This window comes from Branchiostoma belcheri, unplaced genomic scaffold (genome assembly GCF_001625305.1).
Source record: "Branchiostoma belcheri isolate BF01 breed outbred unplaced genomic scaffold, Haploidv18h27 scaffold34, whole genome shotgun sequence".
Lineage (NCBI taxonomy): Eukaryota > Metazoa > Chordata > Leptocardii > Amphioxiformes > Branchiostomatidae > Branchiostoma > Branchiostoma belcheri.
In genome coordinates, this window is record NW_017803954.1 from 2,251,405 (window position 1) to 2,274,358 (window position 22,954).

Genomic DNA, 22,954 nt, shown 5'->3' on the forward strand with positions numbered 1-22,954 from the left:
TGAATATACATGTATACACATTTGGGCATGTTGTCTTCCAGACAGAATCACTAATACTTACCAATGGAGTCAAGACTGTCAAGGGTAAAAGTATTATAGCATAGAAAAGCTGTAACAATGTTGAGTTAGTGGCCAATGTTTACGCTATCTTAGGAGAAATGTGCCAATCTCATATTGTGTCATAAAACAAGTAAGGTGAAGACTTAAGTATCATATTTCTTTATCATAATCTAATCTAACCTTTTTATTGTTCAAATTAAAGTGAATAGGTGAGGCTGTGGACTATAGGAGGAAACTCTGAATGTTGTGATTCTAACACTGGTGGGTGGAAGGTAAATAGAATTATTACAGTCTAGATGAATCTGTACCTAAACCTCGGTCAAGCATTATGTAAGTCATATATGCTGCCAACTGTTATTTTACTCAATGTTTAATTATCTTTGTAAGAGGGTTTACATATTTAAGTCTAAAACAGTTGTATTTAATTACAAGTTTTCCTGATTTTCATGTCCTAAATTGTCAAAATCGAGATGCAGTGTGTCAACAACAGACCCTCGTGTGCAGTATGTCTGTCTGTAGGCACATGAATGAATGAATGAACATGAAATGACATTAACAAGTTTGAATAAATTTGGTGCTTATAAAGTTAACTTCAATGATTGTGGTCTTTTATGATTTTTTTTTAAACAAGCATTACTGTTAATCCTAATTTGTGGAATACAAGAGAAAACCATTTTGCATAACCTTCCTTAGCTATAGAGTAGTTGTCATTGACAAAATACATCTTTTTAGAAAATTCACCATGACATAGGAGTTTTGTAGTAGGGTTATGGGGTCTTTGAGTTTGTCTGATATCTTTGAAAAGTTTCTCCTTTCTTCAACATTAATACTTACTGAATTCTGTAACAATTCAAAAGTACTACATAACAATGTCACTTTGCCCTCATGGCCTCATGCGTTACGAGTAGTAACTTACAACAGTACTATGCATGCTATCAACATAAAAATTATAAAGTCCTTTATGTCAATTAAATCAAAACATCCAGAACTTAAAGTGCATTTGGCAAAGTATATAGCCCTATTCAAAGTATGTAAAATGGTAAATATGACAAAGTCACAGGAGATGAGAGCATAATGTGGCAATTTAAAAAAAACTCACATGGTTTCATACTTAATTACATAGATAGTAAAATATTTTTTTAAATTTCTTACTAATATTACGAGCTTTCCTCTAATAATACAGAACACAATTGCTACAAAATTTGTTCGTTTCTTTGAGATCCTAGAATAAAACAAAGGTTACATGTATTTAATTATTTCTTTTGTAGAAATATATTGTACTTCTTATGACAGTTTATTTCTGATGATTAGGTCCAGACCTGTGCCACTGAACAGTCAGTTTTGCCTCCCTGGTTAGTCTTTCCTTATGTCCTTCCTTCTCATTGGTTCTACTTTTCATCAATGGTCTATCTGTCACAAGAACGTTTCTTATCTTTATGCTTTTTCTTCTTTTTCTTTGTAGATGTGGACTGTGTTTCTAGGACATTGTTCTCCACCGATAGTTGTGTTTCTTCATTTTTGTCTCCATTCAGCTTGCTATGTATCCCAGAATGTCCCTCACCATAGTTTTTGCCTTCCTGTGCTGATGACACAAAACAATTTTCTTCTTGTCTTTTCTTCTTCTGCTTTTTAGGCAAACTTTCTGCAGTATTAGTGAATCTCTCGATTACTGCTTCTTCCATACTCGGCAAATCTTCCTTGGTGCTTTCCTTATGTTTCTTCTTTTTCTTTGTCAAAGTATTTCCTTCATCTTGGTTGTCCTCACAATCAGGTGAAAGCTGACCAGCCTTTGGAGAGACAGACAAACCATCTGTGTCACAATGCCCCTTTTCCCTGTGCTTTTTCTTGTGTCTTTTCTTCTTGTTTGGAGAGATGTCATCAGTTGATGTAGTTGGCTCTTCTGCTGCAGTAACAGTAGCCTCTCTATGGGAAACAGTTTCTGTTGTCTGCCGCAACTTCTTCCCACTTGATGGATCTTCATCTCCGGTGTGTTTTCTCTTTTTGATGATGCCTTTCCCAGGCGTACCTGATGGGCACAAAATGCTCAGTTGGAACATTAACTAAATACTAACATCTGCTTGCTTTCCAGGGACCATCATATGTATACTCAAGATCGATGGTATCCATTCTGTTGAAAAATGTAATGTTTTCACAGAAAGTTGAGTTGTGATTGGACGAGCTGATCAATGGAGTACATCTACTGTAAATCTTGAAGCTCTTGGTACGGTTTTGTATTTGCAATGACCGCTCCTGCACCACAAATATATGACACTGAAATATGTCCCCCTAACTATTGTACTAATGACTAGTGTACCACAGAATTGTTTCTACCCAGAAAACATCTAGATATCCTCATTTTTCTTTCTTGCAGTGAAATAAAATTGCTACAAAAGATCATGCATTTACAGTATGTTATAGAGGATGTACAAGATACCTGTGAGGCAGGCAGAAGGCTGGATGTCTGTATAGCTATCACAGGTGTCATCTCTGTGAATAAACAAACAATTTTTGAGACATACAGAATCTCATATCAATGAAATGATATAGCAAGACCTCTTTGTGAAACTTCCCCCCTCCTTTCCTTGACCTGCCCCTGGGCTCTTTATGTCACTGACATGGCAATAATGTTGACTAATGCCTATTTTCTTAAAGATAAATGTAACTACATGTATTTTGTAGTCAACTTGATAACCAAGCAATTGACTTGTGAACTGTTAGGAACGTTACTCACAGTATTTTTCCAGTAATGGCTAACACCCCTCCATAATCAGCCTCTATCCTGGTGACAGTGAAGTTGAACTTGTCCCCCACAGCCAGCCGAGACCCTGCCCAGCCGTTCACTGTGCCGCGGGGCCTCGGGATGGAGGCGTTGAAATAGTTGTGCACCAGACAGCCCACGTGGCCTTTCCCTAACTTGTTGACTTTACCCTGTGGAGAATATGGAATGCGACTAAAAATGGGGTCTTACTATGGAGTGTGGAGAATGTATGACAAACTTCAATTGGGATTAGGATAAAAACTGTGCAGGGTTGGAGGGTCACTCGCCTCAGCTTCCTGAATTCCCCCATATGTCAACCTCCAATTACTGATTCTGGGACCATCAAGTTCATCCCCATTTCTTATCGGTATGACTGACCTTTTGACATCCTGTCATTACTGCTTGTGATCCCATCCACCCATGTGCTGTCAACCTACTCTGTCTGGACAAACATTCACACAAACCCACAGACAACCCACCCAAAATGATACCTTCATACACCACAGAAAAAACTACAAACTGTAATCAATTTCTGAGGCAGACCAAGAAAGAAAAGATTTATGTCATTGTCTACATTTGTATGTCTTAATTATCCACGCCTGCAGATGAAACCTGAGTTACATGTAACTCCCAGGTCTTACCACTAGAGTACTGCCAACTTTGGGCCTGAAGACAATGAAATCTGTCTCCACGTCCAGATGAATGTAGGGCTGGTCATCTAGGATGTTTCCTCCCGTCTGCACCAGGCTGATGTTACTGTAGGACACTGGGACCCCCTTCAGCCTGTTGTGAAATGAAATACAAGATTAAATTGTGCTTCTTACAAAAACTTTTTGCACTACTGTAAAACATGAAACCTACCTTCACAGTGGTTTTATTTTGCAGTAGAAGGGATTTCACAGTGCCGTAAATTCGTGGTTGAATCTGTAATACAATAGTATACAGAGAAGACTTGACGCGGTGTCATGAATTGGGGTGGAGAGGTGGAAATATAATCTAACAAGAGATCTCACCTTGACTCGCGTAATTTTCGTGATTTACAGTAAGCACATAGTTACCCAACCTGATATTCTAATGTACAGTCACCCTGCATTGGTCAGTACAAGGCCACCCAAACCAAATTATGCAGAGGAATAACCTACTGTCATCGTTTGACATATATAAAGAAAAGAATCCTCGTCCCTACCTGGCGGAGTACATCTTGAGCTCGCTGCCCAGTACCTCCTGCACGCCTGTCCGCAGACGCCCCAGGTACTGCGGCGGCAGCGGGATGTGTTCCCGGCATCGCACGATCTCCAAACACGAGTCTGGCTCGTCTACCAGGTGGCTGGCTTCTTCGAACGACGACAGGTCCATTGTGGAAACGATTCATAGATTAAAACGGCACAAAAAAAGTTGCACCAACTTTTCTCTTCACGTGCGCTGCCATTTTGCCCTGGATCCAGTCTCGTGGAGCTAAAATCTCGCGTGAAGCTAAAATCTCAAAGATCTTCCCATTGAAAAAAGGGGTTGTATTTGAAAAACCTGCAAAAAAATGTGATAAAACTTTGATTATAGCTAAATTCGTTTTAAAAGCATATGTAATGTGTATAAATACATCAATGAGATTCATTTGATACTTTGCAAATATACAGATATTAAGGTTTACAAGAGGCAACAAAAAGTAGGATGTCTCCCTAAATTTCAAGTGGTTTGTCCTAATATTGTCTCGGCGAGAGAGAGACGAGTGGTCATCACAGCATAGCAGCTTCCGCTCCAGACTAGTAAATCGGTACGAAAGAAGTACATTAACTACTATAGAGTGTGTTTCAGTCGCCAGGACCAACTACTATTTTACAAGCATTGGTAGGTTCCATCCAGGGAAGTGTCAGACTCTGCGGGTGACCCGTAGTAGGAGACCCCTTCAGTACGACTACCAGCTCCATGGTCATACCCTCAAGACGGTTCCCAGTGTTAAATACTTGGGTGTAGCTATAACAAAAGACCTTACCTGGAAAGAACACATTAACAACCTTTGTAACAAAGCCAACAAGACCTTGGGCTTTTTAAAGAGGAACCTGAAGATCAGCTCCAGGCGCATTAAAGAATTGGCCTACAAGACCTATGTACGCCCTAGCCGTGGCGACTCTTGACTCGGGCTTACATTGCATTACCCTCAGCAAGAGTCGTGGAAAGATCCATTGGCAGAACTGCACATTTCCCGTTGGCTGCTCGATGCTCCGTTTTTGACCCGGTTTTTTGCTGTCCCGAGCTTCCCTACTATATAACTCCACAATTGGCCGGGTTGCCGATGTTCAGATCGGCCTAAATATTCCACAGCGCGACGGGAAAGTACTAAAATAGCTAGTCGGTACATCCGCGCCGCCATTTTGGATATAGTCGGGAATGTCCGCTACCGCCGTCGGGAACGCTCGGTAGCGCCACGATTACCGAAGCGGGACCGAAAACTCTCCGATCATAACCGGAAAGCCTACCGAGCGTTCCCGACGGCGGTAGCGGACATTCCCGACTATATCCAAAATGGCGGCGCGGATGTACCAACTAGCTATTTTAGTACTTTCCCGTCGCGCTGTGGAATATTTAGGCCGATCTGAACATCGGCAACCCGGCCAATTGTGGAGTTATATAGTAGGGAAGCTCGGGACAGCAAAAAACCGGGTCAAAAACGGAGCATCGAGCAGCCAACGGGAAATGTGCAGTTCTGCCAATGGATCTTTCCACGACTCTTGCTGAGGGTAATGCAATGTAAGCCCGAGTCAAGAGTCGCCACGGCTATGTACGCCCCATACTTGAATATGCGGCGACAGTCTGGGACCCTCATTCCCAACAAGACATTGATAGGCTAGAGGCAGTTCAGCGCAGAGCAGCACGTTTCGTGATGAGACGTTACAGGCAAACGTCAAGTCCCACAGAAATGCTAGAGGACCTGAACTGGCCCAGTCTTCAGGCCCGAAGAAAGACAGCCCGACTTGCCATGCTATACCGCATACAGCATAATATCGTCTGCACAGATGGTCTTAGGGGTAAACTACAGCCTGCCCCAGTACGTGAGAGAAGGGTGCACGGCCAACAGTTCGTACAGCCAGGTGGTAGGACCCAGTACCGTATGGCCTCATTTTTGCCACGTACTGTCAAAGAATGGAATGCTCTGCCTCAGACAACGGTGGAAGCCACATCCGTTGACACCTTTGTGTCTAGGGCTTCCAAACTACATCAGTCTTAGGTTGGTGACCTCTCGCCTCCTTCAACTAAAAGTGACAGAATGATCAACTTGATGATAGCGGTCACTTCAACTGGAAGAGGAAGAGAGGAAGAGGTTTGCCCGGTTTTACTGCAAAAGGGCCGAAAAATTTGGAAAAGTGTTTGTTGTTCCTCATATGGCAGTGTAGTAGGTTTTTCCAACAGAAGTTTTCCACTCGTGACTGATATGATACTCTGTTTGTCCACTTGGTCCACCCCATACAGTTCTGATATTCTGCAATACTGGCAGCTAATGTAATTCCTGCCTAATGTAATTAATGTTGTAATTCCTCGCATTGATTTTGATCTCTCCTCAGCATGGGAACTCGGGCGTACCATCGCATCACAAAGAATGCACCCCTTTACTATAGTATATGTACCTTGTGAAAATGAAAAATCTCCAAGCAGATCTGATGGGTGGCTGCAAATACAGTATCAAATTGGCCAGACAGTATCCATTTTCTAGACAGTATCCATTGGCTTGGATCTTAGCCTTGTGACACAAACTAGTACTACAGTAGTAGCTTAGACTGCTACGTAATGTTACCAATTTTAGCATTTAGGGCACACTGTGAGTCTGTGAGTGATGCATACCTGCATACAAATTATGTATAAATACTACAGCAGGGTGGTTAGTACAAATTGGGCGATCCTTAGAATACCCCTGATGGCCATTTTGATGAAGTTCTTTTCGTGTTCTTGTTCAGGTTCTGCCATTGTTGAGGCAGCATCATGACCCGACATGCCAGGAACTGTACTGCAGGAGCAGTGTACACCTACCATGAGAAGAAGAAGGACACACAACAGTCAGGGTATGGGTCACAGAGAGCGAGACTCAGCAAGGACTCCATCAAGGTCAGTTTGTTTTGCATAAGCTGCCTTTGGCATATCACATCTTTAGCTTGGGTCTCCTTAAATATGCAGAATACAACACTGTATTCTGTATCGCAGTACCAGCCAGACTGCGGGACGGATCGCCTGACGGCCAGAAGGAAGATCCAACCCACAAAAAGGCTGGGACAGAGGTTGATGCGAAATACACCGTGTTGTATTTTATTTATGTCATACCCACCCAATAAAGCACACCTCTCAATGTGAAATGCGCCAAAATCTGATGCCCCTAAACGAAATCATTCAAAAACAAAAATTTTAATGTCCAAATCTGGTACTTTTCAAAGCGGAAATGTCTTGAGTATATACCATAGTAATGACCTTAGTAGTAATGTATGTTGCCCATGATGCCTGAAAAAAAACTATGGTCTTTTGAGACAAACCTGTTAAACAACACATGTGCATGTTGTACATTGAATCATCATCTTAAGTACTGCTGAGCCCAATTTACATTGGATTACTAGCAGCTGGTCTTGTGGAACTTGTGAGACACTTGAAGTTGAATAAAAGTTGTTTTATTTCTCTTCCAGGACTTTGACTGTTGCTGCCTGACACTCCAGCCTTGTAAAAACCCAGTGGTGACGTAAGCCTAATTAGTACTTGTTTAAAGATCCACATTGATCTTTCTTGCTGTTTGATCCATTTTCTACACTTTATAACATGACTATTTGGAGATTAATCTGCCACTGGTCTGTTTCTCCTTGCAGTCCTGATGGCTATATCTATGATAAAGAAGCAATTCTTGAGTACATTCTCCACCAGAAGAGAGAGATAGCAAGGCAGCTGAAAGCTTACGACAAACAGAGGAAGAAGTTCCAGGTAGGGGGAGTTGTGACTGTACTACTGTACATGTGTTCATCATGTAACTTGTTACACTACTAGTAAGTTCTCTTCAATAATGCCTGTTAGTAATAAAACATCTGTATTGTAGATGGCTAGATGCTAGGGCTAGGGTTATCACTCTCAGTCATCTCTATATATTTGATATGTCATAATGGCAATGCAGTCTTTTATGACCATGGCCTTTTATTCATTCATTCATTCATTCACCTTTATTTAAACTGGATGGCCCTGTCGGCCTTGTACATGCCGCTCTTCCCAGAGGTCCAGTAATGAGTGAGGGGTGGGATCACGGGAAATAAATTGAAATAAATTAACTCATACACAATAAATAAACGAAAATCAACTATACAGTATACTAGCTAGTGTTGTCCAAAATTCACAATCCTTCATCCAATTCTAAATCCGTCAAACCCTGCTATATTCTGTCCTTAAATGACCTTAGCGATGGAGCTGAACGAGCTATGACCTATTTTGACAATAGTAGTCCTTATACTGATAAGTTATGACTGGACACAAGAGAAACATTTGTTTGCCTCAACATGTTTGTATATGGCTATATGCTAAGGAGGCTATTTTCAACAGGTGTTCTGGAGTGCAGTTTACTATTTTGTCACTGAGGGGCGCTCCTGCACCTCTGCACTTGGAATAAATGTTGATTTGTGTTACTCAAGTAATTGGTTGTACAATAATATTTAGGGAGTGAGGAATGGGATGGTCACCAGGGGGTCAAGCAAAAACAGTTTAAACATATATTTAAATGTCAAAAAATGGGTTCCAAACCCAACAAAATGATTCTCATTAAATGTGGAGTGCATTTTATGATCTACTAGTAATTCTATCGTACACTCTTCAGCATCTTCCACAAATTATAAGCACATATGAAAATATTGTTAATCACTTAAGTCACAGTGTTTTAAACTGGGCGCTATCTCGAAAAATATGAGAGCCGAGAACTTAGCATTGTCAATCCATGTTCACAGTCACAGCAATGCGCGCATGTAGGGTACCACACTTTTTACCCAAGGTAGCTATAGTATATATAGGGCTTTTTCAATGCATTATCCAAGATGTACAGGGAATACTAATTGACCTAGCCGAGAATCAATTTGACAGGGAAAATGTTCTGGGACAGCACATAAAGATTCCATCTACAATAGAATATAAATTTTACCTCATTTGACATCAAGGTTCTCAGATGACAATGAGCCACCATCACCCTTAGTAGTGTATTAACAGTAACAAGCAGGTAGGATGTATGTACATACATACATTTAATTATAACCGTTTTGGGAGATTTTGTACATCCAAGCAATGATGACCAGTCCCAGTGACTAAATTACAGTCAAACCTATACAAGTCACCACCTCTACGTAAAGACCACCAGACCAATGTGAACACTTCCTTTAGATAATTTTTCCCATTGACACAGGCATTAAGAATCCTGTCTATCATGATCAAAGTGGTCTTCTTGGGCAATTTTGACAGGCACAACCTCTGAATTTCTCTTCAAATCAATTAGTTAGTTAGTTATTAAAACATTATCTTAAAACATTATCATTCAATCCAAGAAAACATATTTTGTACTAACAATTCTTTTTCCCCCAAGGAAGACGAGGCTCAGAAGCAGAAGAGTGAGAAGCATTCCAAGATAAAAGCTTTTGTGGATAAAGGTAAACCAATAGTACAGGAGGCATTCAAACAAGACACATCTGAGTGTTATGAGTGTGTATCGGACAAGTTACTGTGGAAAACGTGAAAAATATAATTACAGTAAGAGACTGCATGTAGGCAGACCTGTGTGTGGATCAGAATGTAAATTGTCATCTCATTATTGTTTGACATAAAGTTGAGTAGATAATTAGCTGATATATCCTGTCCCAGAGAGGAATACATTTCCTGTTGTGGCCTTCATAAGCTTGTTTGCTCAAATTCTTGCTGTCAAAATGACAGATGCATGATTTGATGTGGATGGACATCAGTTTATACACAAAAGTTATCAATTTCTATTAATGATGTTTGGGGCACTATACATGTATGCACAAATGTAATTTTTAATCATGAAATGAGTGGTTGAATTTTTGGAAGGAAATAATTAAAGCAGGCGGGTGCAAATATAAGCCCCCCAAAACAGGCCCAGGCATCCTGTGATACATTATGTAGCTCCAGATGTCTTATGTGGACATTTACATATAATGTATTTGCATATTTTTCATGTCTGTAACAGAGAAGAGTATCGTCAGCAAGCCACTCAATCCCTTCACTGGAGCTGGACCCTCAAAGACAAAGGGTAAGGCAGTTCTTAAACCTCTGAAACGCTATTTCCCTTAGTTTGATATGTAATACCTACTACATTAGATATAAAGGTCATTGTCATATTTTGTGTCATTTTAGCATTTTCAAAAATCACTCCCATTAAATAAGGTTTTCATTTTTGATGATGGAATGCACAAAAGTTTTGTCTGTCATGAGAAGCAGAATGACCTCAAATGATGGATGCTAGTGAGAACCCTTTTTCAGTTTTTCCGTAGTGTACAGACAGCACACGGTTCACATGCATTTTCCATCAATCATATCTAAAGCTGTGAACATCACTGAATGATAATTCTTACAGGTAGTGTATCAGAATTGGTGTGCAAGCATGTCTAACCCAGTGAAGACTGGGAACAACAGATGCTAAACCGGATAGTGAGTGAGTGAATGTGTGCTGTATGATTGACTACTTTCAGGATGAAGAGATCTTTCAGCTAATGTCAAACTTGTAGGTAAAAATTGAACATTGTTGAAGATTCCACTAGTTGCTTCATTTTTCTACGTTAAAGTGAGCAGTGTTATACCTTACCTTTGTAATTAATGTGGCATTAAACAGATGAGACAGAGACTGCAGGGGCAAGTGCAGCTGGACCCAGTACCAGCACTAGTACAGGAGGTGCAGCCAAGGATAAACAACTCCCCAGCTTCTGGATTCCCTCTCTCACACCCAAGGCAGAGGAAACCAAGCTGAAAAAACCTGTTAGTGGTGTAATATTTGATATAACTATCGTTTATAAATTTTTGACAATCATTGCTACAGAGGCAATTTTAATAAAAAGGCATAGTAAAATATATGGAATTCTGTCATATAGTTTTCCTTCATTTCTTTGAACTTGTGGCCAACATCTATAATATTTGACCTTTTGAAACCATGGCTGTAGTAGAATCATTGAGTTTTTGTACCAATTTTGATTGAAGTTCAATGCTGGCTCTTCCATGACATGTTTAGGTTTTTGAGAAGTAAAGCATGAAGAACTAAACAAATCTTCTGTATATAAGAAAAGCATGATGAACTGTGAATTACAGTACAATGTCAAAGTTTTGATGTGAAAATGTGCAGGGTTCTAGGAAGCTCCCAGTTTTCCAGGTTTCAGTTCCCTGTTCTTGTCTCCTGATGATGTACCAGGAGGAGAAGGTTCGCTGTCCCATGAGCGGCAGACCGCTGAAGATGAAGGACCTGATCCCCGTCGTCTTCAAACCTGTCAACGATCGGGACAACAAGACATCCCTCATTGTCAAACAGGTCCTGCTTTCTCAACTCTATCTCTAACACATGCAATGTTTCCTTTTAATTTCCCATGTGTAGAATCTGGTTCTGGGATTGAATCCCTAGCAGACCCTTAGGAAGTACTAGTAGGTGTAACTGCCTGTAAAGGACCTTTCAGGGCAAAACATTGGGGGCCTGCTTGAGATTCAATCCAAGAACCATCAGATTGTCTTATTCAGCTTGTACATACTATACAAATCTGGTGTGTTATGCCTATAGGCAGTTTACTGGTTATGTGAAACAAACAAACAAAAGTCAAACAAAACATGTAGTCTCGATATTTTGATGTTTATATTATATGTACAAGCAAGGAGGTTGACCCCCTCGGTTCAAGCGTCTGACAGTAGCAGCTAGTGACATTGTCAGCTAATTTCAGATGGAAGGTGCTGAAGATCAGGTGATGGCGTGTGTTGTTGTGTAACTAGTTTTAAATTGGCAGGAAATCTCAACACCCCACCTCGGCCTCCTGTGGTGCTTTTCACTTCCCCTCCCTGCTTACGTGTACATGCCCGATCCACTGACGCAAATATGGCACCCAGTAGAGTCTGTCAATGGTGCCTCCCAAACATCCACAATAACATCTTTGGTGACAGACAGTAAAGATTTAATGTTGTTGATGAGTGGGCATCGCATTTTTAAAATAATCTCTTCTCATGTATTCTTTAGGCTAATTATTTGACAATTGGTGCACCATATAAAATCTGACAACCAGTTTTCTTCACCCTCCTTGGTTTTCTGTTCTTTTTACTTTCACTTGGTGTCATGTCAGTCCATTCTCTGATATTATCCTCCCATCTTTTCCATTCCCCACCCCTCTTTATTCCCTGTGCTACTAGTATTGCCAGGCCTTATATTGTATAGTTTGGGCTAGTCCCGATGACCTTGACACATGGCTATCGAATAATCGGAAAAGCTAAATTTCATTACCAATAAACTTAACAAAAGGTATAATTTACCCTGATGATAGCTAGACGGTACTAGTTTAATATTGTCTGATTGGGCAATAATGGCAGAAGACAAATTTGATAAAATTCAAGGGATAATTTACCCTGATAACAGACAGTACAAGTTTGATTTTGTATGAGTGGGTATTAGGATTTATTTATTACCTAGAGTTCCACGATCTCATACCTTCGCCAAATGATGTTAGCTTTTATGATTAAGAAATTATATATTAATCCCCCTAATTATGCAAATAGGATCCTCCATTGCATGAATTATATCTGTTGATCATATTCTCCACCAAAAGACAGTCTTATCTTAACAAAGAATGCCATGATGAAATTTTCTCATAAATTATGCAAATAAGGTCCTTATTTGAATAAGTTATGTTTAATTATGTTCACCTTAACTTAACTTTCAAACACCCCAAGTATAAAATTCCAGGCAGTTACCACTATGCAATTATAATATTTTCTCATTAATTATGCAAATTAAGTCTTCATTTGCATAATTGATATCTACCTGTGTTTCTCTCATTCTTAATAACATATGTCACAAGCTTGAACTTCCTATTATGGAATGCAGCTGATAAATAGAATTTCCTCATTAATTATGCAAATTACATCTATATTTGCATAATTGTAATATCATTATGTCAAGCATCACTCAAGCTACCTACATACCAAAAATCACTATGATCCATCCATCGGTTCTTGAGTTATCCCCCTTTAAACATTTGTCCATTAAACCCCCCTGCAGTTCTAGAGCAAGCAACTAGGGGGCTCAAACTCATGTCACTTTATCCCCAGCACAAGAGCTATCTACCATCCAAATTTCGTCACCCTAGCATGTCTGGATCATGAGATATCAAAACCGGAAGTTCTGCTGCAGTACCATGACAAGCCGCCAGGTGGCCCCAAAATCTAATCATTTTGAGGTCTCATCAAGACCTACCCACCTACCAAGTATCAAGACAATCCATCAGGACCTTCTCTAGTTATCGTGTTGACAGACAGACAGACAGACAGACAGACACACACACACACACACACATACACGAACGCCCCTGAAAACATAACCTTCTTGGCGAAGGTAATAAGAAAAGCAAATTTGATAAAGTATAATGTATAATCACAGCATCCTTTGTAGGATTTCCCTGGATAACAGACAGCACAGACTTTGGCTTTAAACTTTTAGACAATTTAAGGTATATCAAAGCTGCTAGATCAAGACATGGTGAATCAAATTGTTGTAATGATCCTGAGAAGATGGTTATCCAGGAAGTCAAAGAAGGAAACAATTTTCACATTCACATGGTCGTCTGCAGAAATTTAACAGCAAAGTGCTGCTATAGCTCTGATGAAGGCCATAATTATGCATAATGGATGAATTAAAGCAAAATTACCTAAATTTTAAAATTGAAATGTACGGAGACCATAACAAGGTTGTGAAGCACCAATATGTCATTGCCGTGGGGAGGGTCAGGATCAATGTGGGTAAGGGTTATGGCAGGGTGTAACAAATGTGCTATTTGTACACTACTGAAAATCACTATTAAATGTAAATCCACCTTATCTGAACCGTTTTCTTTATCATTCTCTTGTTTTGCAGGTTCGTTATGTTTGTGCTGTTACTGGTGATGCTCTTGGCAACTCTGTGCCCTGTGCTGTTCTGAAGCCATCGTAAGTTTGCTGTCCATGATTGATCAAATTACATTATCACTGTGTAAACTGCAAGGAAGGTACTGTACACAACATGGTCATGTAAAATTGAAACACGACCCAGATACCAATTAAGACACTGTCAATAAGATTAATATTGCATATGTTTTTTGTTCATCTTTTTAATAAAGGGGACAGAACCAGAAACAATTGTGTTAATAACAGGGATTCCATGTGTGTATTATTTTGTGAACATCAGGTTCGTTGACCTGTGTTGGAAGACTAAAGCTGTTGCTCGGTTCTTTATTTATTTGTTTGTTTGTGCTTTTTCTCCATTCAAGAGGTGCGGTGGTGACCATGGACTCTGTGGAGAGACTGATTAAGAAAGACATGACTGATCCAGTGTCTGGAGACAAGCTGACAGACAGGGATATCATCCCCATACAGAGGGTAAAATACACTATCAATTCCCATTTGCCTAGAAATGTATATTAACTGCCCTGTAGAAATCTGTAAATAGTTTATAAGGAAAATCAATTCAACATGTTTTTTTAGGTATACCATCTCTGTCTTCATTCAGGACTCGAAATACGGGGTGCATGTGCACCTTAGTGCACCCAAATTTGGAGCTGTGCACCAAACTTTTTTCTATGGGTGCACCAGTGCACCCAAATATTTTTGTAGGTTTATGTAATGCATGTACTAGATCTATGTATAGATGTTAAATGTATTAAAGCATAATGTTAACATGGGTCAGAAAAATAATAAAATAATTCTTGTACTACTTTTCTTTAGAAATGAAACATGATTAGTTTTGCTGACATTCTGCTTTATAAATTTAGTATTATATGGTGCACCCAAAAATTTTTTGTACACCTAATTTTTTTTTTGGTTGGGTGCACCAGTGTACCTATTCCCAAAAATGAATTTCGAGCTCTGGCTTCATTTCAGCAGCTGATCTGCTGCCATCATGAGTGCTTGCTCCTTGTTATAGTAGAATGAGGAGAAGCATTTTAGGTCTTGATTTGTTGAATATTGTGTACCATGTAAAGATGGAATCAGCAACATAACAGGGAAAAACCTTGTGAACAACCTTTGATTCCTGGAAATTTTATCCAGTGGTAGAACTTTTTTATATCCCAGGGTCATATATAACAGCAAACATCTACATCAGACTCTGTCTGAATAGATGAAACACAGCTGGAGACTGAACAACAGTCTTAAACATATACAGCCTGCTTCTTTTTACAATAGCTGATTCACCATAGACATACGCATTTCTGTCTATCAGTTTGACACCATGTAGGTGTCTCTAATAGAATATTGGTACCATGTAAATTACTTTCTGATACCAAATTAGCTCCACAGTTGGGGGTTATCAAAGGATTACTCTTAGACTATCAAATGTCTTGTTATTCACATGAGTGGGAGAAAATCTGGCAACTGTACCCAGCAACAGATCATGGAGGGAGAAACACAGGCTCACCACTCCATCAGGCCTAGGAAAAACTAGAAAAACAATGTTGGGTTTTGTCCTGTTCCGCTTCACTTTTGCATTGTTCACTCCAGCCAAAGTCCAAAACAAAAAAGTAGCACACTCAGATAATTAGGTCCACAATTTACCAGGTGTACTAACTTAAGACTATGCCAATTTGCTTGTAACTTGTTGGTTCTCAGATTTCAAAATACATTGTAGATGTAGTCTACCTTGATACACAAATTTGGCATGTAAATAAAGTCAGATGCAAGTTTTCCTTTGAACCCTCTGTTTTCATCATAATGTCCGGATAATTGCTGGAAAATTGTCTGAAAAGCATGAAAATACATTGGTGTTGTCAAAACAGACATTACTGACTTGTCTGTCTGTTTTTGCAGGGTGGCACTGGTTTTGCCAGCAGTGGAGTAAAGCTGGAGGCGAAACAAGACGGTCCAGTCATGCAGGCATAGGTCTGTCAACGTGCAGGATTCAAGTCCTTTTACATCTTATGTTGAAAGTCTGGATAAGGTCACTGGCTTTTGGGGGGTTGTAAATACAGTGTGTATTAATTGAATGCAATGTGGTATTTGTAGTTTTTATTGGACAGGGAAGCACAGTCAGCAGGTGGGTTAGGGAAACAAAATCAGCACCAGGGACAGGTAAAGCATGGAACACATCTGCAAGCTTCTTTATATTTGAAGTCATTTCAAATGTGTTGTATTGTATTGTATTACTTTACTTAAAGAAACAATAAAGTCTGTAGACATTGAGTATATGGGCATGTTGTGTGACACCTCCCATCTTTCCTTGTTTCAACTGCTGGAGCATCAGTAGTGTAGGATTTAGTATGGAGCAGGTGATATGGGACAGCAAACCACAGTCAGCACCAGGGACAGGGAAACATGGTCAGGAACAGGAAAACACAGTCAGCACCAGGGACAGGGAAACACAGTCAGTACCTGGGACAGGGAAACATAGCCAGCACCAAGGACAGGGAAACACAGTCAGTACCAGGGACAGGGAAACACAGTCAGTACCTGGGACAGGGAAACATGGTCAGCACCAAGGACAGAGAAACACAGTCAGTACCAGGGACAGGGAAACACAGTCAGTACCTGGGACAGGGAAACACAGCACTGGGGACAGGGAAACATGGTCAGGGACAGGGAAACACAGCACCAGAGACTAGGGAAGCAGTCTGGGACAGGAAATACAGTCACACCAGAGACAGGGAAACGCAGTCAGGGCTATGGAAACATAGTCAGTAGCAAGGACAGGGAAACACAGTCAGTACCAGGGGCAAGGAAATACAGTCAGCACCAGGAACAGGGAAACACACAGGGACAGGGAAACGCAATCAAAACCAGGGACAAGGAACACAGTCAGGGACAGGGAAACACAGTCAGTACCAGGGACAGGGAAACAGTACCGGGGACAGGGAAACAGTCAGTACCGGGGACAGGGAGACACGGTCAGTACCAGGGACAGGGAAACAGTCAGGGACAGGGAAACAGTCAGTACCGGGGACAGGGAAACATGGTCAGAACCAAGGACAGGGAAACACAGTCAGTACCGGGGACAGGGAAACATGGTCACCACTAGGGACAGGGAAACACACAGGGATAGGGAAACACAGTTAGGGACAGGGAAACACAGTCAACACCAGGGACAAGGGAACACAGTCAGGGACAAGGTAACATAGGGCTATGGAAAATCACAGTCAGGGACAGGAAAACACAGTCAGGGAAAGGAAACACTGTCAGGGAAACACAGTCACTGTTCAAGATACCTCCAGATTCCTCATATAGTCCTCCGTGTGTACACGAATAATTTTAGTGATGAACACAGGTGCAGCAAAATTATGTCTAAGAAAGTTACCTGAAGATTTTGTCCTGCTTCGACAGACAGTTGATTGGGATGATGTATAACGTTATATGATAAAACAAATGCAGGTACAAGTAGTGGCGTTTGGGGAAGTTCTACTCGTCTCACTTAAGTGTGTAGGAGTCCTGGATCTCAAGATTAACTTACTGGCTGAGTAGTTTGTTGCTGGCACCATTACCAAATACGGTAAAAATGGTCCGCCGTTCAGACTGTGTCCGTCTCTCCGGAAAAACTGTGCGAGGTTGTGACATCATGAGAGTGTGCATGTACGTCTGAGGAACCTCCTGGAGAGGAGCTCTCATGGTTAGAGCCCACAGGGTGGTGGTGACGATAGTCAGCACGGAAATTACGGGGGGTGGCGTGAATAATGGCAGGACCATTCTTCATTAACGTCCCGCCGCTTCACTGTTGCATGGGCGTCGGCAGGCCGGAAGGAGTCCCAACCAAGGACATATCTTCAACACAAGACTTCCACGATCTCATACATTTGCCAGATAATGTAAACTTTTATAGGGTCATCGTTAATCTTTAAGGATGACACATTGTAAAGGTTTCTCATTAAAAATGAAAATAAGGTTCTCATTTGCATAAATTAGATCAGTTACCTTCTATACCAAAATAGTACAAACAGTACAAGTTGTCCAAAGTTTGAAAGTCTTATATCACCTATCACCTGTTGTGGCATTTTCTCATCAAATGAGGCCCTGCATGGTTGCATGGTTATGATGTTCACCATTACAAAACTTACGTACGCCCCGAGTATAAATTCCAGTCATTTACTAGTACTACAATGGTATTATAGCATTTTTGCATTAATTGCTATACATTTTGCAAGACTATCCGTGGCATAACTACGGTAAATCTGGAGTCCAGCCTTCTTAGCTAGCTTTAGCCATCCTTCTATACAGGGTCTAAGACAGGATGTTCTCTAGCCGGTAAGCTTTCGTCCAAAGGCATACTGATTAGGTCGGTAAAGTCTGCTCCTCAAATGAATGATTGGTCAGGACAGTTTGCCCCCATATGCATAGAGTTTTATTTCCCGCATACGGACATACAGCTTGTCTTGTTTCTTCACCGCGCTAGCAATATTACACACCCACACTTGCTTTACCGTATTTTTACCAGTTTTCTAAACCGAACATTGTGGCAGTACGACGGCGGTGTGCGCACGGCCTTACGTCAAACTGCGATCATGTGACTCGTCATGAGCTGTCAAAGATCGTCAGAGACCCGATATAAGGTGACGATCTTGTATAGCGACTCATTAGTACAGGTTGGAGGACTGATACAGGCATACTTCAGTCGGCCCACGAGGAAGAAGTTTGACTACGACTCCAGGTAGGTTCCGCGGCTGTTTGTTCTTAGGTGTCCATGTTCTAATGAAAATGTAGTAAACTGCAGACTCGAATGGTAATCCTTATTCACTATCACACGATGTGTCCGTTATGGGGATAGTTTATCTAAAATGACTTAGAATTTACGCGCGCTAGGTTTGGTTCTTCAGCATAATTGGATCCACTCTCGAAATCTTTTTTTTTTACATTATTGAATCCTCTCAATCATACTGTAATGGTCATTCAGAATTAGATGTGCATAAGACAAATATCATGATATGCGTGTTTAAGCTATCAGAGTGGAAAAAGTGTAGCTTCCGGCCTTCCTCTCGTGCATGGAGACACACAGAGGTTTCGTACGGTTCCTGTGGTGAGATTTTAGTGCTACAGGGGAACGGTTGTCCGTTACCGCGGGAGGATAACATTTCAAATTAACTCTACGGTGACAAAACTACTCTAGTCCAGTTTTCATTATTTGGCTATTTTTAAATCCGTGTTGTTACTTTGGTTAAGCAGATCCTTGGTTCGGAGTAGGTTAGGGCATCTCATGACATGTCCGTGGAACATGTCTACACCACCGCCGCGTTCATACTGACTTACACATGTAGACAAGGAGAATAAGTCATTCGCAGCTGGAATTATAGTATAGGTAGGAACTCATAGAAAACGAACGGCAGGAAAGCCGCACTGCATCGTTAGTCCAGGCACCTTCTTGATCCAATTATGGTCCACAGTAAAACAACAAAACGGCGCAAATGATTTCATATCTAAAACATTTGTTTGAAGGTTTCATATCGAAAAATGCGGAGATATCTGGACTAGATCAATTTTTCACGTAACATAAATTTCATACCTGACGCGCCGTTGTACGCCGATGCTGTTCACGTTCATTGTCTCATTCTCACTAGATAATATGATAAGCATTATCAACTGGTTAATTCTAATGTCCAAGCGGATTTTTTTAGAAAGGACGACCGCTGCGTTATTGTGAATTATCAAATCTTTTATGACTAAAAGACTACAATTTTTAAAAATCAAAACGACGGCTTTCTGGCCCTTTTAAAATTAGGACTAGGTTAGACCAGGCCAAAAACTGGGCCAGACCACAAGAGAATTAGAGGAATGTCATTGTGCGTGGTTTTTCATATGTCTGGAATTCGCCCATGCACGTCATCTCAAATTATCTCATCCATCTGCCAACGTCGTGAAATGAGAGAGATACCTTCTATACTTGTGGACAAGATACGTTCCATAGCTTCAGACACGGAACAGAAAAATTCTTACTCCTTATGAAACTAGACAAGCCATGTATCATTAGTTCCATATGCTCATATATCTACAATTGTATTAGAAGCGAGAAGAAGTTGAACATGCACATAGTAGCTAACATTAGTATATATATAGTTTTAATAATAAGATATTGCTGTAATTTTGTTACTTCGAATTCCGCTTTATTCATGACCTGTACTTAGCCAGTAAGGTACAATAAAGGTCTTTTATTGATTAAAAAAAACAAATAAAAAACACGTCATTTCGCTGGTATTCTGCAACGGAGGAAAGTTGTTTGTGTGTATTCATATTTGAAGGCTTTAAGGACACTCAAAATGAAAAGAAAATGACATGTCGTGTACACAGCAAAATTTATTGCATGATAAGGACATCGGAGAAGTACCGGATTCCCTCCAACTATTCGCTTCCCGCACAGCACAATAAACTATCCAGATTATATGCGGAAGCGCCAGCCGGCCAGATTGTCTCATCTGTAGATTTCTGTCTCATAAATCGGTTGTGAGATTCTTTTATATGTTGCAATGATCCTTTTTTGACATCTTGTTGATATTCAGGATGACATCCAGGCTGTCCGGAACGCTGGCGAGTCTACTGCTACTGGCAGTCTGGGTAGGAGCGGATGACGTTCCTCTTCAGGATGGGGTGGAAAGTAAGCTATATCCGTTTATCCATTTGTTACGAAAAAGACGAAAGTATATCTGGGAAGCTTATGGAGACTCGCTCTCATTTCCTAAAGATCAGATTGATAAAGTAAGGAAACCGAAGAAAAGATCTAGTTTGTGACAACAATTTTTAACCCACCTCATACTGATCATGCCCTGATGAGTTGCACTGTACTGCATTCATCGCCAGTAATTGAAATGCCGCCTACAGCGAAAGTAGTTTGTATGCTTTTCAAAGCGTCAGGTACTGCATGCTGTTAACACAGAAATACACCACAGAAAGCCTCTTGTCAACGTCGTTGTAAAAATATGAGATGTTTCACTTGCTTCACATTAATGAATCTTGTTTTGGGTGGTACTTATATGAGTTACATTAACTTGCAAGTACAATGTACATGTATGCTCGAATTTCTTGCCTGAAGATCAATATATCGAACGACCTTTGATGTGCATATTTCTTCAGATGGTGTGATGTTTCCGGACATGGACACACCTCTCTCTCCCCGTTCTCCGCGAGTGGACGGCAGACCGACCACAGCCAGGGACTACCTGCCGCCTGGCCTGTCGTTCCTGACGCTCCGCCAGGGGGCCGCCGCCCCGAAGCCAGACGGCAGCCAGCCCCGGGACACCAGCGACGGACGGAGGAGAGCTTCCAAGTGGAAGGGGTCCCGCGTGGTGGCCTGGAGCAAACAGATGCCCAACCCGCAAGGCTTCCTGGCCTTGTACGGTTGATCAGTATAGTTTTCATGCACAACTAGCGCTCAGATAGGATGAAGTCAGAATCACGATCTTTATTTCATCTAATATGAGGTCAAAGTACTATGTAGATTCAGAATAGCTACAGATATAATTTTGTTGAATGCAGAATAATATGATTAAAAAATCCATGATTGGAAATAGCATTGCACTCTTTTGTTGCCAGTTGTCAGTAGGCACAAATGATTCAGGCAATAAAGAAGTACCAGAAACCCAAGTGGGCTACGCCGGACCCAGCGTTGTTGGCTGATCCGTAGTTAGTAGATATACTAACTTTGAGACATTCCAGGAAATAAAGTTGATGGAAACATAACTTGTGCCGCGCTTTCCTCTTGCCACCATTTTTGTGACTTTTACTATTACCATTACCAAGAGATACAGCCGAGGGATATACTAGTAGCTCAAGACCAATGTTGTAAGATGGCTGGTCAAATTCTAATATGCATGTGTCGACTAACCTTCAGATTCATGGAGTCAAACATACACTCTTAGAAAAGTCAGCATTATGAGTAACCGGCCTTAGAGGGTTCATATAAGACGTGCGGCGAGGTAAGCATTGAGAAATGGCAAGGGACATTAAGATATCAGTAGGCAGTGAAAACGACACCTTTCGGGTGGAGGGAACATTACAAAATGGGGTGGGAACATCAGTGTATTGTTGAGTATAAACCATGTATCCAACCGAACACATAGCTAGTGTACTGAGTAACGAGCCGTGCTCGACAGACGCAGTGTGTACTCATAGCTTGACCTGCGTGTATGCCCCAAACTATAAGCATCATACTCGGCCGTACTGTACGCATGTATGCGTACATATAAAACCTTCACAAAACTACCGAGATGCCTGTGATCAGCGTATTGTTTGTACGGCTGTGTATGAAAGAAACGTCAATATGCAAGTCAGACGGAATGAGGATGTGCAGAAGTGTGACAAGGCCATAATATCAATTGGCAAAAACATGAGGTCATGAACTAAAATTGTCCAGAAAATTTTATTCATTCTTCAAGAGTAGACATCAATAGGATGTGCTTACTTCATTTAAAAATACAAGCTCTTTAAAATAATCTGTGTATCTCAAAGAACCGAAAAATGACATCTGATTATCTCAAATGAGAAGTATCATGATATATGTATATAAACTCAACAGTATGAAACATTCAGTGTATTAGACATCTAGTTTTGCAAACAACATATTGAGAAGAAAATTGTAGGTACATGTATATTTCTTTCAAGCCAGTTACATTTCATGATTTCCCTGAGTCCTATTCTCATCTCATCTATCCTTAGTCCACCCTTGGGCACCACAAAAGATCTGACAACAAATTTCTTTCACCGTTCTAGGTTTTCTATTCTTCTTAATGTTTCACTAAGTAATTTGCTGATATTATCCTCCCATCTTTTCAGTTTCCTATCCCTATCTTCCTCCCAGTCCTGTTCTCACTACTTGCTACCATACAGGTTCAGCAGCCTGTTGGCCTCCCTCTGTCCTGTCAGGTATGCTCCATGGACAGTGGAGAAAAACTCACTGTGAGTGGCCTCCCCTGCAAACTGCACCAGTGGGACCTGAAAATACACCAA

The 22,954-nt window shown here is 40.8% G+C and overlaps 3 protein-coding genes across 4 annotated transcripts; 2 read left to right on the top strand and 1 right to left on the bottom strand.

Moving 5' to 3' along the window:
* Nucleotides 1-3: 3 nt before the first annotated feature.
* LOC109475602 (DNA-directed RNA polymerase I subunit RPA43-like) lies at nucleotides 4-4,272 on the bottom strand. Its single transcript, XM_019776309.1, has 5 exons — nucleotides 4,005-4,272; nucleotides 3,460-3,601; nucleotides 2,792-2,988; nucleotides 2,495-2,547; nucleotides 4-2,086 (listed from the first exon to the last, which is right to left on the bottom strand). The coding sequence occupies exons 1-5, from the start codon at nucleotides 4,172-4,174 to the stop codon at nucleotides 1,467-1,469; spliced, it is 1,182 nt and encodes a 393-aa protein (XP_019631868.1). The 5' UTR covers nucleotides 4,175-4,272; the 3' UTR covers nucleotides 4-1,466.
* Nucleotides 4,273-4,490: 218 nt separating this feature from the next.
* On the top strand, nucleotides 4,491-16,228 carry LOC109475649 (nitric oxide synthase-interacting protein-like). Of its 2 annotated transcripts, none has more exons than XM_019776398.1 (11): nucleotides 4,491-4,589; nucleotides 6,766-6,913; nucleotides 7,480-7,532; nucleotides 7,657-7,768; nucleotides 9,399-9,462; nucleotides 10,017-10,079; nucleotides 10,659-10,801; nucleotides 11,229-11,345; nucleotides 13,923-13,993; nucleotides 14,314-14,422; nucleotides 15,848-16,228. In XM_019776398.1, exons 2-11 carry the CDS (start codon nucleotides 6,791-6,793, stop codon nucleotides 15,917-15,919), a joined length of 927 nt encoding a protein of 308 aa, XP_019631957.1. In that variant the 5' UTR covers nucleotides 4,491-4,589; nucleotides 6,766-6,790; the 3' UTR covers nucleotides 15,920-16,228. The 2 variants fall into 2 exon arrangements, with proteins under 2 accessions (XP_019631957.1, XP_019631956.1); XM_019776397.1 differs by having other exon boundaries at nucleotides 4,512-4,663.
* A 2,285-nt stretch (nucleotides 16,229-18,513) lies between these two features.
* On the top strand, nucleotides 18,514-22,019 carry LOC109475457. Its single transcript, XM_019776057.1, has 3 exons — nucleotides 18,514-18,671; nucleotides 20,512-20,606; nucleotides 21,083-22,019. The coding sequence occupies exons 1-3, from the start codon at nucleotides 18,538-18,540 to the stop codon at nucleotides 21,349-21,351; spliced, it is 498 nt and encodes a 165-aa protein (XP_019631616.1). The 5' UTR covers nucleotides 18,514-18,537; the 3' UTR covers nucleotides 21,352-22,019.
* The last annotated feature ends 935 nt before the right edge of the window (nucleotides 22,020-22,954 follow it).